This window comes from Dermochelys coriacea, chromosome 16 (assembly GCF_009764565.3).
Source record: "Dermochelys coriacea isolate rDerCor1 chromosome 16, rDerCor1.pri.v4, whole genome shotgun sequence".
Lineage (NCBI taxonomy): Eukaryota > Metazoa > Chordata > Testudines > Dermochelyidae > Dermochelys > Dermochelys coriacea.
This window is the reverse complement of record NC_050083.1, coordinates 20,004,306-20,023,136: the sequence shown is the minus strand read 5'-3', so window position 1 is coordinate 20,023,136 and position 18,831 is coordinate 20,004,306. Positions and strand designations below refer to the sequence as shown.

Below are 18,831 nucleotides of genomic sequence, written 5' to 3'. Positions count from 1 at the left end.
ATCACATATTGGGATACATTGCCTTTATTTAAACACACAAATAAAACCTGGTTATCAAATACATTAACTTGTATGCAAGGAAACTAAGGCAACGGTTTTAAAGCTTAACTGAACTCCTCAAAGTCCTGCAAGTATCCCTTACAAATATATAGTACTTACATGTTAATTAATCCATGGGACCCATTTGGATAGATCAGATAACATGAAGGGATTGAGGTAATACCAAGTTTCTCTAGAAAAGCCTTATCAGAATTCAGCACTCTCTTTACCATAACGTTTTCATACTGAATCAAGTCTAAGATCACCTGGGTGATGAGAAGACAACATGAGAGTTACACACTGTTCAAAGAATATCCAATTCTTGTAAGAAAGGACAAATATATTATAGGGAGTGCACCATACTTTTAAGTAAACTATGCTGTTAATAGAACCACCTTACTATTCACCAAGTATGTATATTTATTAGGGCTGTCGATTAATTGCAATTAACTCGTGTGATTAACTCGAAAAAAATCGCGATAAAAAAATTGTGATTAAATCGCAGTTAAACAAATAGCATACCAATTGATATTTATTAAATATTTTGGATGTTTTTCTACATTTTCAAATATATTTATTTAAATTACAGCACAGAATACAAAGTGTACTGTATTCCCTATATTTTATTATTTTTGATTACAAATATTTGCACTCTAAAAATGATAAACAAAAGAAATAGTATTTTTCAAACTCACCTCAAAAGTACTGTAGCGCGATCTCTTTATTGTGAAAGTGCAATTTATAAATGTAGAAATTTGTTACATAAACTGCACTCAAAAACAAAATAACGTAAAACTTTAGAGCCTGTAAATTCACTCAGTCCTACTTCTTGTTCAACCAATCTCTAAGACAAACAAGTTTGTTTACATTTACGTGAGATTATGTTGCCCGCTTCTTTCTTACAATGTCACTTGAAGTGAGAGCAGGCGTTCATATAGCACTTTTGTAGCCAGCATTGCAAGGTATTTCCGTGCCATATATGCTAAACATTCGTATGCCCCTTCATGCTTCAGCCACCATTTCAGAGGACATGCTTCCATGCTGATGACACTTGTTAGAAAAATAATGTGTTAATTAAATTTGTGACTGAACTCCTTGGGGAAGAATTGTATGTCTCCTGCTCTGTTTTACCAACATTTTGCCATATATTTCACATTATAGCTGTCTTGGATGATGACCCAGCACACATTGTTTGTTTTAAGAACACTTTCACTGCAGATATGACAAAATGCAAAGAAGGTACCAATGTGAGATTTCTAAAGATAGCTGTAGTACTCAACCCAAGATTTAAGAATCTCAAGTGTCTTCCAAAATCTGAGAGGGACGAGGTGTGAAGAATTCTTTCAGAAGAGTTAAAAGAGCAACACTCTGATGCGGAAACTACAGAACGAGAACCACCAAAAAAGAAAAATCAACCTTCTGCTGGTGGCAACTGACTCAAATGATGAAAATGAACATGCGTCAGTCCATACTGCTTTGGATCGTTATCGAGCAGAACCCGTCATCAGCATGGATGCATATCTTCTGGAATGGTGGTTAAAGCATGAAGAGACATATGAATCTTTAGCGCCTCTGGCACATAAATATTTTGCGACGCCAGCTACAACAGTGCCATGCAAACACCTGTACTCACTTTCAGGTGACATTGTAAACAAGAAGCAGGCAGCAGTATCTCCCGTAAATGTAAACAAACTTATTTGTCTGAGCGATTGGCTGAATGTGAAGTAGGACTGTGTGGACTTGTAGGCTCTAAAGTTTTACATTGCAGTCAAAAACAAAACAGTTTTTTGTACATAATTCCACATTTGTAAGTTCAACTACAGTACTTGTAATGGGGGAACTGAAAAAATACTATTTCTTTTGTTTTTTACATTGCAAATATTTGTAATGAAAATAAATATTAAGTGAACACTGTATACTTTGTATTCTCTGTTGTGACTGAAATCAATATATTTGAAAATGTAGAAGACACCCAAAATATTTAAAAAAATAGTATTCTATTATTGTTTAATCATGCGATTTTTTTAATCTCTCAACAACCCTAGTATTTATTAGTGTTCTAACATGGACACTAACAATTTCTGTTCAACAGAAATTTTACTTCACTGGGGGAAACTATTTTTTCTTGTCTTCTGAGCTATATGATTTTTCCTTAGCCCATTCTGACTGTTTTCCCCTCTCAAGTCTCACATGTCTAAAGACCACATGAGAGAGAGTGACAAAATGTCCTGGAGAAGCCTCTAAACACAGATAAGATGATATCTGTCACACCCACTGGTCTGTCATGACAGGTTACATACATACAAGGGTTTAAAGCCAATTTTTCAGGTACTGGCTTCCATTTTTCTGAGCTCAAATGACTCCGGTTTTGCCACTAACCAGCTCCTTGTCTAATGTAATCAGAACTGTCAAACACACACTGCATGTTTCTATACAGATTATGCCTAGTAATCATGCAATATGTTTTTGTTACTTATCCTAGAGTTTGGCAGTAGTAGAAAACTAACAAAAGTTGTGTAGGCTAACCGTAGCTCTTTAGATTGTGAAATGGGGCCAAACCAAATTTCATACGAATTTAATTCTCCACTTCCTCATACCTCAGTTCAAGATGCTGAAAATACTTACTATCTAGTCTACACTAAAATGATGGCACAACATTTTCCACTGAATGCATCCGATGAAGTGAGCTGTAGCTCACAAAAGCTTACGCTCAAATAAATTTGTTAGTCTCTAAGATGCCACAAGTACTCCTTTTCTTTTTTGCAAATGCAGACTAACATGACTGCTACTCTGAAACCTAACACTTTGTAAGTGTCCTTAAGTTTCACATTTAATTAGGCATGGTGGCACATAAAGCTACCCATTCATGTAGAGAAAGATTTATATGCTGGTGTAGACGGTCATCTCCTTGAGGCAAGGACTAAGTTGCATAGCACACTGCTAGCACTGGCTATCTACATCCCTCCTACCAAGCAGCTTGTTTCAGTCTGGCATTTTATTGGCCTTTTCCTGCTGCAAAAGACCCTGCTGTGTCTTTACTTAGCCTTCCTTTGGATATGCCAAGTACCCCAGAGGGGTTCTTACCTCACTTATTTGCTACAATGACATATTTAACTGCTTCACTGATTGATATCCATCACACACAAAAATCTGTTATAAGATTTAAATGGGCAATTAGGCCCTGACTCCAAGAAACATGAGCAGCTTGGGCCAATTTGAGACATTCAATAAAAACACAGCCTATTTCCACATTATAACAACATACAGGAGATGCAATACCCTAAATATAATATCATACAATTCCTGAAGAGTCTACTACACCTCAGCACAAACTGAGCTAAGATCACCATCGAAGAGTTTTAATACAATATTCTGTATTGTCTTGGTTTTGGTGGCTTTTTTATTTTAAAAAGTGTGGTGTATGGACCACATAGACACACAGTATATCATACAGGTTTCAGAGTAGCAGCCGTGTTAGTCTGTATTCGCAAAAAGAAAAGGAGTACTTGTGGCACCTTAGAGACTAACAAATTTATTTGAGCATAAGCTTTTGTGAGCTACAGCTCACTTCATCGGATGCATTTGGTGGAAATTGCATCCGATGAAGTGAGCTGTAGCTGACGAAAGCTTATGCTCAAATAAATTTGTTAGTCTCTAAGGTGCCACAAGTATTCCTTTTCTTTTTGAGTATACCATACAGATTAAAGTAAAATAACTACGTTGCAAAAGGAGGCCAACAGGAACAAACTTTATGAATGGTTCTCTACTAGTGATAAAGCAATGTCATTCATGATCTGAAATATTTTTCCTGTGATGATGTGAGGTTTGACAGTCAGAAGTATTTTGCGGATATTGAGGAGGATAAACTAAACTTCTACTAAGGAAAGAAAGGAATCCCAATAGCCAGAAAAGTAACACTGCATTTCTTTAAAAAACGCACTCCTCTCTGCGACTAAAGTAAAAGCCAATGCCTTATGGCATCATGTGACTTAGTCATATTCTAAACGCATATGATCTGGCTTTTACTACTTACGTGCCAATCCTGCAAGCAGTCGCACCTTTATTCCCATGCATAGTTCCACTGACTGAATAAAATAAAACCTCAATTGTAATATTATGATTTAAATATTGGATTAAATTCACAAGTCACACATTACCTCTCGCCCAACATAGGAGTTACTACTTTCAACCACGATGGCAGTATAATGATGGCTATTCTTGTCAAAAAGAGAAGTAATCTCACTGGACCTTTTAAGAAAAGAAAAGCTATTTAGCACATGAAGAATTCAATGTTCTCATAGCTCACAACATGAACTTACTCTAAGTATTTGTTAAACAGAAATATAAAAACATTCTTTATCCTTGGAAACCGTCTTGACATTTTATTTGAGTAGCATACTAAGTGTACAATATTTTCTGTTATTTCAAACAAGATTCTTACGGAATTGGATTTAAGGGAGGGCAAGCAGGTGGTCTTGATTCTTGAGAATGGTTCTGTAGAAAATCAATCATCATCTGACGAACGGTTTGGAGCTCGCGATCTGACCCTGCTAAAAACAGTTAAATAAAGAACTATTCAGAAGACAAAAAAGTATCACTAAGTTCAGGTTGAAAAGGAGTACTTGTGGCACCTTAGAGACTAACAAATTTATTAGAGCATAAGCTTTCGTGAGCTACAGCTCACTTCATCGGATGCATCCGATGAAGTGAGCTGTAGCTCACGAAAGCTTATGCTCTAATAAATTTGTTAGTCTCTAAGGTGCCACAAGTACTCCTTTTCTTTTTGAGAATACAGACTAACACGGCTGCTACTCTGAAACCTAAGTTCAGGTTGTCTCATTCTCAGTTTTGAGGGGGTTTTTACTTAAAAAGGTAGGTGACAATGTTTGTTTTAGGAGGGGGTTGAAGTACTTTTATTTGCAAGATTAAGTTTGCGGACTTTTTGTAGAAGTTGTTTTCCCCAAGAGCTTAAAAAAAAAAAAAAAAGGACATTTCTAACTCAAAACAGCTGACCTGCCTCTCAAAAGGGTTTTCAATACACTATCATCTTGCTTCATACAGGTCTATACTCACACATAAACAACACTTATAGTGGCAGGAGTTCAAGCAGCTTTTTTGCAATGGAGATGTTCAGTGACCAAATGAACGCTTTTTGTTTGCATACTGGCTAACAGCAAGCGTTGAAAATTTGAGCCACTGGTGTAACACTCTTAACAAATGGCCCAGGTAAGGTAACAACCAGCCACAAAGGGAAATTAATAATAAAATAAAATAATAATAATAATTAATAATAATAATAAAAGGTTTTTGAGTTTAACTTAAGGTTTGAAATGGGGGGGAGGAAGAGAGGAGAGAGCCTAAAAACAGATTCCTTAAACTTTTTTTTGCCAACAAAAGCAACCCCCTCCCAAACCCTAAAAAAAAAGCAGGTACAATTGCAATAATAATCTACCAGAAGGGTTAATGGTGCAGGTGGTCTGTTTTCTGACCTCTGGCCTTTTATATGTTAGTCCAATCGAAAAGGTGTGTTACTTTAGTCTGTAGCCAGACCACTTCAAGGTGTGACCATGTCAGAGCCATAGATGACCAAGTCTAATGTCGTTTAATATTAAATAAAGGACTTCTAATAAATTGAGGTGTTGCAGAAAGTAGTGCTGGTAAATCAGAAGGTGGCAATCTTCCACTGAAGTCAGAGCCAAGCAAGTGCTTCAATAGGGACACCATGCTGCTGAGAACTGTGTGCGTTTTTTTTTAAATGAGATTTAAAATGAAGGATCTGCCCACTTGCAACAATTAAATACTACAATGTATTTTAAAAGCACAGGGGTGTTAACTCTACCGTCCTGGACAAATGTAAACTCTAGCAATTACATTCTGCCATCTAAAATTTCCCCTGCAGTTTCATTTTCAAAGGGTATTTTTAACCTTCTCTTCTAAATAGTTGCTTACTGTCCTGTTAAACAGCCTGTGTATTCCACCTAGGGATGTCTGAATTGTATTGATGGGTAAAGAAATCTTGTTTATTATATAATGTACTCTGGAATAGTAGGATAAATCCTTTTGAGATAGGTTAGAGTGGGGTTTTCTTACCTTTGTAATTTTCCCCAGTTGTGAACTGCTTTGTAAATGCTTTGAAGTACTGTGGGGTGAAAAAAAAAAACATTCCTTTGAAGACAACTCCTGGCTCAAGGGGAAAAAGCACTTCAGGAAAGCTCAGTTCAGAGGCAGAACACAATTTTCATGAGTTCTTGCTTTTTACAGTTTTAATTCATCACGTTGTTACTTAGCTTACAGACAAGCAGAATATACAATAGAAATTTTAGTCTCGCCTGGTAAATTCCAAGGGCTGATCCTCAGCTGGTGTGGGTATAATGATTGCTGATTTACACTAGCTGTGGATCTTGCCCACTGATCCTTAAACAATCAAGCTCTTATAAGTCAAAAATTTCTATAAATTTAACTAGTGAGATAAAATTCTGTATAGATTTTCTGAGAAAAACAATTTTCAGAGGCATTCTGAAAAAATTCAACTGAAGTCTCCAACTTCATAGACAAGGTTAGGATCAAGAGGTTGACTCATACTGATGATTTACTAAGCAAAACTATTAACTGATAGATATACTTGATAAATTGGACAACTGGTCTGAAATCAACACAATGCAAGCCAATAAAGACAACTGCAAAGTTACACAGGAAAAATTAAATGCACCAGTATAAAATGGGGAATAACTGGCTAGGCAGTAGTACTTCTGAGAAGGAGCTGTGGGTTAGAGTGGATCAAACTGAATAGGAGCCAACACTACAGTGCAGTTGCTAATATCCTGGGGTATATCATTAGGAGTGTCACATGTAAGACACAGGATGAGATTGTCCTGGTCTACTCGGCACTCGTGTTGCCTGAGCTGTATCCGGATTCGGGCCCCACATTTTAAGGAAACAGTCCAGAGCAACAACATATGATAAAGAAGTTTAGAAAACATGACCTATGAGGAATTGTTAAAAAACAGGCATGTTCTGAAAAGAAGACTAAAGGAGGACATGGTAAATCTTTAAATATGCTAAGGGCTGTTATAAATAGGATAGTGAGCAATTGTTCTTCATTTCCCCTGAAGGTAGGACAAGAAGCAATCAATCTGCAGCAAGGGGTTTACATTAGGTATTAGGATAAACTTTCTAACTATAAAAGATAAGTACTGGAATAGGTTACCAAGGGAGGTTGTGGAATCCCCATCACCGGAGGTTTTGTTGGACAAACGCCTGTCAGGGATGGTCTAGGTTTACTTGGTCCTGACTCAGCATGCGGGGCTGAACTAGATGACCTCTTGAGGTCCCTTCCAGCCCTGCAATTCTATGATTCTGTGCTAAAGAATACTGCTCACACCCTAAACAGTCTTAACTCCCTCTTGTGGTTAAAACAAAATACATAATGCAACATAACTTCTACCTATTTTAAAAAACAAAACATACAGTGCTTTGGGAAGAAACGAGTCACATTTTGGCCTCACAACATGAAAAGAAAAAAATCACTATTGTTTTTCCCAACATCAGAAGAACAAACAGTTTTTATATTATAACACCTCTCTTCTCCCTTCTCACACTACAAACTTTTTATTGAGATTCTCCTTGTCCCCCATTTTATTCTCACATGGGGTAAATAATGATAATGATGATTACACACAACAGGAAAGATTGGTAGTATGGCAAATACAGAAGTTCAGTTTCATCCTTAGATGCAAAATTTCCATATTAAACACAGTTCCTGATTCTCTTGGCAAACAGTAGAAAGTATTTTTAAATTCAATTTAAGTAAACTGTGAAGTAAAAAATTAAGAATGTTATGAGGCTAGTGAAGGATCGATTCAAAGATTACAGCACTAACTAACACACAGTCCCTCATAAAATCAGCTACTTGATTCCATCTTTGTCCCTGATGTATCAGTTTTAAACTACTGGATTTACGCTCATGACACTAACTGAGACAAAATGTATAACTATTAATATTGTTTACTATATATGGATCTTTACATGTTTAACAGCTAACAAATAGTTTGAATCCAGATACCTTAGTGATGGGAGACAAAAATGCTTTAAAAGAATATATTGCTTTTTGGTGCCGTGTCTCTTATGTTTGAAAAATTCTAATTCAGTGTTTAGGACAATCATAAGCCCAACTGATTCAGATAATTGCATTATCTATTCCATTCTATTGATTAACAGAGCCTGAAAGCATCTTTTATTATAATCACAAGAATCTTTGCAGAAGAAAAAGAAAGCACCCAGATCCAAGAACAAGTACACAATATTCTGGGTAAATAAGTTTGCTCTGTTTTTAACTACAGGCAGCAGGTTCAACAGTTGTAGTTTGGAACATGGAATAACAGAAACCGTTTGAGATTTAAAACAAGTATTTTTTTTAAAAAATGGAATGACCACCATTTGCCTGATGCTGTATATCGTGCTATTTACCCTAAAAGTTGGATAGTAGAGAATACCATATTCTTTACAGGTCTCATAGTTCTCTTCCTCCCCGCAATCCAGCACACCAATCCTGATGGAAGGTTCCCAGTCTGAAAAATAAATAAAAAACACATTTACTTTTTGGTGCAGCAGTGACCAGGCATCCTATCTTAGGTCATGCTCTGGCTCCCATGGAAGTCAATGGCAAAACTCTCACCGACTTCAATGGGGTAAGATCAAGTCGTAGGTCTACCCACATCTGTCCTGCATTTGCACCCTCAACAATAATTTGGCTGATTAGTTTTGAAAACTAACTAACTAACTTAAGATGACATCTACCACAATGGAGAGAAGTATTTTCAACAAATCTAAAGAAAAAGAAATCCAAAGCAAACAATTAGACTTATCTCTAAGGCTGCTGGCATTACTCAGTTCAAGTGAACAAAACAGGGCCCAACCCAACACTAACAAGTGGTAGGTACTGTATTCTCTGGTTTATCCTATCAGCTAAGCTCATTACTCAGTTAATTGTATTCTTCATGTCAGTTTTCAAAGATGAACATAATGGCTACCCATCTGCATGGCTTTCAGTTACATGGTTACATAGATGATGTATAATCTATCAGAGCTGATGGTAACATAGACCTGCTTTTTGCTGAACTTGTAATTTATTCAGAGGCTTACAAAATGGTGCAATACCTAATTAAACCACAAAGATCACACTTTGATTAATGAAGGTGCTTTTAGGTGTAAGTGCTGTCCAAGAGCATGTTGGATGCAACTGGAAGATATCTGAGCAAATACAGCACCATGAAGATTAATTGGGGTGTAGTTTCAAGTTTTGTAAAGAGTTTTATTGAGAATAAATATTTAGAATGATAAATAGCTTGAAACATTCTTACACAACCATTTTGATGAGAGAACCTTTGGAGGCCTTTAATAGTTTTCTTTCCCCCTTTATCGGTATTTTAAAGTAATATGGTGAAGTACATGCTACCAGTAAAGATTTAAATGAATTAATCTTCATTGCTAAGAGATACTTGTGTACTGTACAGAAAAATATTCAATCTTTTAAAAATAAAATTCTGTTGCAACTCCCACTCCAACAGCCTTTCTCCCCTACCTATGTAGAATAATAGCAGGAAACAAGGGAACATTAAATGTCCATAACTAACCCAGAGAAATTGGAAAACAGCCATGACAACTCTGGACATCCTCAAGGAGGGAGCTTCAAAAGCCATCCCTCAGCACTGAAAAGGTCCCACCTCCAGCATGTCTTCCCCCACAATAGGAAACAAGGAATAGCGTACGTCACTTTCCTTGCTGTCCATCACTTTAATCATTCTTTAGTGGCCTTTAAAGAAATTTGTGTTTCTTGTTGGAGGCCAAAAATAAAAGGCTTGACATTTGGAAAAGGATCATCACTCATTTTCATTACTCATTTTGTTGCGTAATAGAATACGCTTATTAGGGATGAGTGAACTGGTTCAGATAAATTAACACCATTGTCCCTCAAAATTTTCATCCAAAACTTTATTCAGATATTTTTAAAGATATTAGCTTGACCTATTTCCTCTGTTGCTTTTGCCCACATACGCCCTCCAGGGACTGTGAAGTGTAAATTCCAAAATGCTGCAAATCAAGCTGTTCTTGTGAGATTTCCAACTAAATTTTGAAGCTCCAAGTAGTTTGGATAGTTCACACAGGCATTCAAGCTTTTGGATCCTTTGGTATTCAAACACACTGTTGACATTTAAGTCCTATGCCTATGTGTGGTACTAAAGCAAACAGATACATTCATGTTGTCAGCTTAGCATCAAGAACTTTAGAATTGTCTGTATATTTTTGCCCCAGAGTTCTAAACTTAGCAACCATAAGAAGAGCTAGATAACTTTTACTGTAATTAGTGCAACCTTCATGTCATGTCAAAATCGCAAGACTGTAAGCAAAACAAGTGTACAAACAATTTTTTTTGGCTACATCCATAACTTAATAGGATGTAGTCTCTCTTTGGATAGACAGTCAAAAGACCATTGACAGACGAATTCTTACAGCAGTATCATAACTCAAGGCATTTTCCAGAAGGATTTGTTTATAACTAATTCCAGTCTATTTTCATCTGGCAGACTACAGTAACAGTTTGAACAGCCTCAAATATTGCTTTGTAAGCTCAATTGGATTATTCATGCAGAATTCTCATAGCACACCAAAAAATGTCTGACAAAAAGCATCAATGCTTCCTGTCCTCAGGACAGCAATGGCAGAGATTTAAAAAGGACTCTCTCACCTTTTTGACACACTGAGTGGATTGGGAAAGTTATGGTCTTAACTGCCTCTCCCAAAAGTTTATTTCTAGGCAGAAGAAATGACTGTTGTTGCAATCCCTTACCCAATTAAATGCACGCACAAGTGGTACAAATTTTTCGTACTCTGCACTGAAGGTACAGCATAGCTTACAAAACTTGGAACCAATGGTATGTCATAGAATTATTCATACACTTCTTGCAAGAATTCTAAATCTTTCTATCCTGGTAAAATCACCATGTAGCTCTGAGAAAAAGCAATAATATTTACAGGAAATAGTTTCTTTTGTCTTCAGGTACTGACTGTTGGATTGAAGACCGATCTGAAATACAGTCAAATCTCTGGATACTTTCTTCCCTACTCCCAAAATATAAATCCACTATAAACTCCCTCTTTATAGAAGCAGAAAGCTATTGTTCACTTCTCTGAAAAAGAATACCTTGTATAATACTGCTGACTTAGAATGGCTGACACATTCCACATCTGCAGATCAGTATTTTCAGCATAACAATGTGCTCACCAAGCTATTCCTTCTATAAGGATAAAGTATTCGTTTTATTATTACGAAGATAGGATATCCATCCATGAATAATCAGGGATTTTTCGTTAGTGATAAAGCATAACACAATATGAAGGACAAAAGGAGAAAAAACTTTAAAATGTCTGCATCATGATCAATAAGCAAAATCATAGTGACATTTCATGCCATGTTGTGCAATCAGCTTAATCCGACTAGCTTCAGTAGGTAATTTCAAACCCTAATAAAAACAATATCATACAAATTGCACTGGAACAACAGATCACATCATTCTGAATTCTCAAATTGCATATAACTAAACTAATATAGTTAATACTATCATCCAGTTGGTGTAACAGATGGCAACCGTACACTTATCTGAGGAAAACACATTTTAGGAAATATTCAACATGAAAAGCTGTATTAATGTTTATTATTACAGTTTCACAGTGAAACAGCTCAATGACATAAGGTACAGTAATATGCCTCCCTTCTTGCAGTCCTATACTGCTATACTTTACAAAAAAAAGTTGTGGAATGCAAGCATCCATCTGTAGGAGATGCTGAATTTTATCTTACAAGTTATTTTTCCGTGTAGGTGTGGAGATGAAGCTAAGGGTCTGCCTCCCTCTTCCTAAAAGTAAACAATAAGGCCATGTACTTACTAGGGCTTATAATATTTTAAAAGCAATTCACAGCCAGACACAGTTTTACAAAGTTTGGTGGTCACACCGCACATAAGTCAGTTTCAGAAACTGTGCTTCAGGACTTGATAAGGGTGGAAAGCAATTTAAAGCTAGGTTCTGGTAGCACCATTCTCTCTCATTTCCAAAAAAATCTGTCTATACTATGCAGAGAAATGGTTCTTTCATAGTCATGCTAGAAAATGGCTATCAAGTGTGATGCTAGCAAAACCACATCTGGTGTCTGATCACCATTTCTGAACACTGCTGTCTGTATCTAGCAAAGTTCTCTGAATGTACACAAGACTTAATCTGTACAATTGTTTTTGAATGCATAAGAATGCAGGAATTTTCTTTTTAAGCCACTTCCTACTACACCAGTATGTCGAATGAGAATCCTCAAGTAGTTACTTTAAAATACTGAAAGAAGAATCCAAACAGCTTTGGCAGAAGTTGAAGATGCATCTATTTCTATTAATGTTGGTGTCTTTGGGAGTTTTTTCTTTTTCTTTTACGAATTCCTGTGAATCAACAAACTCCTTTAATTTAAAAATGTTTTAAAAGTTAAACTTGCCTCTGTGTCAAAGGACATGAAAAGTTCAAAACTTGATTGACATTTCTATGCCAGGCTGCTTTTGAAATTTAGCGTTACCTTTGTTTTTCTTTGAAAGAACTCCTGCATTTTTATCAGGGAGGATGGGGTAGCTGATTGAGAATTTCAATTGCAGTGAACATGCCGACAGCTGAACAGACGCCAATAGTAACTATAAGCATCCTAGAGCAGATGGACATGTATTCACAGGAACACAAAAGATACAACAGTCTATTTTATCAAATAGAACTAAAAAATGTAAAAAATAAGTTTGGCTTCATGGTATCCGTCTCATTCAACTTTTACCATTCCTCCTCCCTTTTCCACCTGTCTTGATCCCCCTATACACAATGAACAGAAGCACTATAAACCTAATGCAAATAGCCTACTTTACAACAATGCAAGCCCATCACTAGCTAAATACTTGGGTTAAAGAGCACCAGCTGGGATGCGTGCAGTTTAGCATTCACTTCTGTTAAAAGAGCCTTTAGTTTTCTAAGGGAAGTGAAACCCATGCTTCTGTTGACCTCTGTAACATGCAGCCTAGATTGTATACAACACTACTGTATATTAGATTTTAAAGTGATATTAGTATTACCGGAAAGGCCCAAATAGATTTCAATGAATGCAGAATGAAAAATAGTACCAAGATTTTCCAACACTGCATTACTAAAGAGTTAAAAATTTAACATGCCACAACTCACATGCCAAATTTAGTCCAGTTCTTCCAAAGTAACAGTCATACTTTGCTATACATTTAAATATACTGGAAACTGTTCCAAAAAATGAAAGTTAGGGATATCAATGGAAAACAATTTCTGATAGAGATCCTCCAATCCGTAAGGACGCAATGTGTATCCTAAAATGTATGAAAAAGGAAGTCCAGTAAAATTATTTAAACAAAGACTATTACTACTTATTCTGAACGGTTTCAGAGTAGCAGCCGTGTTAGTCTGTATTTGCAAAAAGAAAAGGAGGACTTGTGGCACCTTAGAGACTAACAAATTTATTAGAGCATAAGCTTTCGTGAGCTACAGCTCACTTCATCGGATGCATTCAGTGGAATTTCCACTGAATGCATCCGATGAAGTGAGCTGTAGCTCACGAAAGCTTATGCTCTAATAAATTTGTTAGTCTCTAAGGTGCCACAAGTCCTCCTTTTCTTTTTACTTATTCTGAAGAATTTTCTAGCCAGCAAGCTGATTTTCATCCCTTATAGATCCCTACAAATATAAAAGTACAAACGATAAAAAATTCAAAGGCTGGTCAAATTGACTAGATTATGAAACCTATCAACATTTAATATTCTAAAGTATCCAAGATATTAACATCAAAACATTACTAAAGAGGGAACACTTTTTCACAAATCTTTTCCTTTTACTTACTACAGGCATTGCAGTATTCTCCATTATGAATTTTTAGTAACAGATAAGAGACATTGCAGGGCTTCCCTCTATTAGTATTTCCTGCTGATCAGGTCTACAACTAGCCTGAAAGTCTATTCCTGAACTATACAGCTTCTCCTGAAAAGATGTTCATTTAAGAAACACGAGGGAAGACATAAGTGCCAGCTTTGGAAGCGGTGGTTATAGTGTTTTTCAGTTATCTTTGCACTGAGAACTATTACATAAAATTCCAGCCCCAAAGCAAATTTTACAGGCAAGTTTTAATTGCCTTTAAAAAACAGCAATAGTAAACTTAGAGAGCAGCAGTCCTGGGACCTGTTTTAATACTGAGTATTTTAGCAACTGAGCACCATCAGGACCAACTCCAAAATTAATTTTAATGTTTATTCTGATGGAAGAGTAGATACCTAAATGAAAATACAAGTTTTGATGCTCCATTAGTGTACGTAGCATTGCACAAAACAGCCATGGTTCCTGCTTTCAGTTTTTGAAGTTTGCAGTTGTTACTACAGAATTTGAGACCTTTAGAAAAGGAATAAAAGTGAACTACATTAGCACAGGCCTTCTCTATATAGAAAAGCTGTACCAATTTAACCAGATCAGTAAAACTGCTTTAGTTCAATCACTGCAACCCCCTTGTGTGGACACTGTTTCTGTATAAGAGTGCCTTGTATTGATTTAGAGATCCATATAAGGTCTTGTCAATGTGGTAAATACAACTGAAATACCTAAAATAGGTTGAAAAATCACTTCTTTATTTATTTCAGTGTAAATTTGTGTGGGGGCATTTATTTTGGCTTAGGTGCCCTATTTTGATATAACAAGTCAAAATATGACTCTCCTCATCCAAAATAAGCGTGTCCACACTCCAAGTTTCCTCAAAGTAACCAAGTGTGAATTATAAACAATTTGTTATTTTGGTTCCAGTTGTCATGTAAACAAGCCCTAAGACCAGCCACACAAAGGGGATGCACCAAATTCACAAAACAAATTCCTAACTCAATTTAGTTAAATCAGTACAATTTACTTATGTGAACAAGTACCAGGAGATATGAAACACATCTTAGTGTTTGAGTAAAACACCCATGAAAGATAAATCCGAGTAGTCTCCCCGTGTGAAATATTTTCCATTTCCTTCCTCACTGTGGCAGTTCCCAGGGGTCTCCTACTAACACCACCTTTCCAGACACTAAGACAGAAAAGTTATTTCAGACACTGCCCTAACCAACTGCATTGCTAGTAGTGCCCATTTTGGTCTGACAAATTGCTAATGCACTACAGTCTGCCAATCACAAAAAAGTAAATCTTTTAGGGGTGAAATTTTCAGACTGTGGCTAGAAGCACAAATCCTTCCTCCCACAAGGTGCTCCCCCTGACCCCGCAGTTGGTCACAATAATATAAATAAAGTTTCAACAAACGTCTAATCCTATGAAGTGCTGAGTTGAACTCTATGGTTATATTTGCAAAGAGCTGCCAGCTCCGATGCATTTAAAGCAAAAGGCCTTTTTCAAAACTAATAATTGGAACCCATATGGTGCTGAGTTGAGCAAAAACAATGGCTCCAAATAAGATGTTCCATTAAAATCAGTGTTTCACAAGAGAACAAAGGGGTATCTTTCCTTACAAGTCCCAACATGCACACATTTCTCTGGAAATCACCCAATTTTGCTATTAAGAGTTGGGAGACCCTCTATTCCAGAGGCAAGCTTCTACCACCTCTCTTTCAAATTCCTCTTCAAACCACATTTCTACCATTCAGTCTATCAAGGTTAATGTACCACCCAGGTAGGGTTTTTTTTGTTTTTTTTTTTTAAAAAAGGTATTTGTATTTGATTGATCATCAGTAATGTCATATTGGATTGAAAGCAACTTGTGGCAGCGACCTTTCTGGTGTATATTCTATATGGCTCTGAGATGACTATCACTGCTAGCTCAATGAGTAAAAATAGTAAAATAATAATATCTTAAGTGATTAAATACACATCACACTTAGGGATAGGGGTGACAAAACTTTTTTGGCACACAAATCAAATACCGATTATTTCAAAATGATTCTGTCATGACTATTACATGACTGCTGGAACATTGTGCAGTCTCGCACCACACACAGAATGTCTACCTATTTCCCCCATTGTTAGTCTTATCCAATACTCCCTTTTGGAATAAAGCACTTATTTTTGCTTTGTGCTAGGACGCGAGTGTCTGTATTAACTGTAAGAGCACAGAAGCAAGAGAAAGCACTATTAGCAGCCACACTGTGTAAGAGTCAGTCTTCCAGAAGGCCACAAGTGAAAATTCATCACAGTGTCAAGTAATATGCGAGAAACACACTGAATGTGCTGCATATGGACCCACCCTGCAGAGTAGCTACCAGTGCTGTCTCAAACTGGGCTAGGGTTCATCCAGACGGTTCTCAAATGTGTCTTTCAATTCATGTGAAGGGAAAGGCAAACTCATGTCAAGGATGATATAAATCTTGTGGTTGGTGATCCAAGAAGCCAGACTGCTGATGAAAAATTAGTGTTCTGGACTGGAGAAGTTTAAAATGTTGCTGAAAAAGTTATTAGTAAGAACATATACATTTTAACTATAAGCAATGAAAGCTATTTGTATGTAAAATGAACAAGGTGCCATGTTGATGTATAAAAATAATAAAAGGAGATTGTTTACACAACACCCAAAAGAAAGCCCGGCACTTCTCATTAATCAAATATTACAAATTCATTAATGGGATCAGAAAGTTCATTCCTGGGAGGCAGCACCTGAGTGAAAACCTATAGTCAATATAGGACTATAGCATTTCAAAATGATAAGAAAATAAAGGTGGCTTGTCAAGACATACATGCTCAGATTGTTAACAGGAATTTAGTACAGATTACATTTCATTTGACAAGAGTTCTGTTCTATTCAGGTTCTTAGGTGGTGCTCATCATCAGGGTATCTGAGCACTAAATCCCCATGCTGCCCACAATTTGGCTTACAGTTAGTTTGGATTTTTACAGTACTTCATTCTTTTCTGTCTTCATTTCTCTATGCAAGTGTTCAGTCTTCCTTTTTATATTAACAAAGCTTAAGTTAAGTGAATGCACTGCAACTCAAACTATTATTTTGTTATTTGTTTAGCTCTTAAAATAGGGTAGGCACTTTACAAAACATACAGAAGATGCAGTGCCTGGAAGCGTTTACAATCTAAATATACCGCATATGCTGTTAGAGCTTCCACTGTACACCGTGAAGCACCTGGATACTGGATATTTGCACATACATAACACCCTAGCAGTGGAATTCTCTTCTTCGTGATAGGGAAAGCAGGGATTCCCTTTTTCTTCTTCTTCTTCTTCTTTTTTCCCCCCCAAACTTAATTTGAAAATATTTTTCACTATTACTACTGTTGTTGCCATTTATCACATATTGCTCCTTTTTGGGCAGCACTCTGATGTAGTGACAAGTGTTTTGCAAATCAACAATAAAATAAAGTGGGGGCAAACTGGGATTTGGGGGATAACGTTGAGGCACGTCCTGATGTCCTTGTCCAGGGTTCTGCTGGTGGGTGTGCAGCCCATACAAGCGAGGTAGATGGAAGTTGGACAGGTTAGGGGGGGGTTGCTATGGGGACTGGATTGGCGATGGGATGGTGGGGGCTGCCCTGCTGTAAATTGCTTTGAGATCTACCAACTAAAACCAGCTCTCTACGGGCAGAGTCATATTTTGACAGTTACTTATTATGGTGGCTAGCTGTGTGAATGGGGATTGTGGGGGCAGTAGACCAGTGATGTTAAGGGGGGGAACCCCATTACTGTACACATCCCAAAGCACAGATCTCAGGGACAGGGCAAAGCTGAGGTGGGTGAAGGGGCGATGGGGATACAAGGTTGGAGGAGGAGGGGAGACTGAAATCTTCTCTCGCATGTGCAGCCAGGGCGAAGCTGCTGCAGTGGGGGCGAGGGGGTAGGAAAGGGTGTGTGTGTGGGGGGGGGGGATCCACATGCACATCCCCAGCCAGAGCCTGCCCAGCGGGAGGGCGGGCAGAGGGGCACGTCCCTGGCCGAGGCGGGGCGGGGGAAGCTGGGCTGGGCTCCCCGGGGAAGGGATCGGGGCTCCCGGACTCACCTCTCACGTCCCCGGCCAGGGCCCGCCAGGTCGGGGCGAAGCCGATGCAGTGGCCGCACGACGAGCTGTAGAACTGCAGCACCCAGGCGGCCGAGGAGTTGAGCAGCGCCCGGCGCACGGTGCCCGCCTCCAGCACGGTCAGCGGGTCCTCCCCGGGCCGGTACAGCCGCGCCGCCTCCCCGCCGCGCCCGGCCGCCGCCGCCGCCAGCCCCAGCAGCAGCCGCAGCAGCGAGGCCGGGGGGCAGCCGCCGCCTGCACCACCCGCCGCCATGTTGGGAGCCGAGAGGAGGGGGAGGCCGGCCCTGGAGACGGGCCTAGGCCAGCACCGGGCACCCGGCAGGAGGGGCGGGGCCAGAGAGACACGCCCCCCTCCCGGGGCTGCCGCACTGACACGCCCCTCAGACGCGCGGAGTCGCTCCGAATTAGACCCCCCCGCTCTTCCTGTACACGGGGGGGGGGCTTCCGCACTGACACGCGCGGAGTCGCTCCGAATTAGACCCCCCGCTCTTCCTGTACACGGGGGGGGGCTTCCGCACTGACAGGCCCCTCAGACGCGCGGAGTCGCTCCGAATTAGACCCCCCGCTCTTCCTGTACACGGGGGGGGGGCTTCCGCACTGACACGCGCGGAGTCGCTCCGAATTAGACCCCCCGCTCTTCCTGTACACGGGGGGCTTCCGCACTGACACGCCCCTCAGACGCGCGGAGTCGCTCCGAATTAGAC

General features: G+C 38.7%; 1 protein-coding gene across 2 annotated transcripts in view; it reads right to left on the bottom strand.

Annotated features, from left to right (window-relative positions):
• Window positions 1-18,410, bottom strand: part of QSOX2 (quiescin sulfhydryl oxidase 2) — a 35,508-nt gene extending 17,098 nt beyond the window's left edge. The window contains exons 1-6 of one of the 2 annotated variants that reach the window (XM_038374955.2): window positions 18,110-18,410; window positions 8,506-8,606; window positions 6,130-6,178; window positions 4,481-4,586; window positions 4,197-4,287; window positions 160-305 (exon numbers count right to left, since the gene is read on the bottom strand). In XM_038374955.2, coding sequence (XP_038230883.1) covers window positions 160-305; window positions 4,197-4,287; window positions 4,481-4,586; window positions 6,130-6,178; window positions 8,506-8,606; window positions 18,110-18,380 — 764 coding nt within the window. In that variant the 5' untranslated portion in view covers window positions 18,381-18,410. Of the gene's footprint in view, window positions 1-159; window positions 306-4,196; window positions 4,288-4,480; window positions 4,590-6,129; window positions 6,179-8,505; window positions 8,607-18,109 lie in introns of both variants that reach the window. The other variant, XM_038374954.2, reaches the window with a different exon arrangement.
• Between the last annotated feature and the right edge of the window lie 421 nt (window positions 18,411-18,831).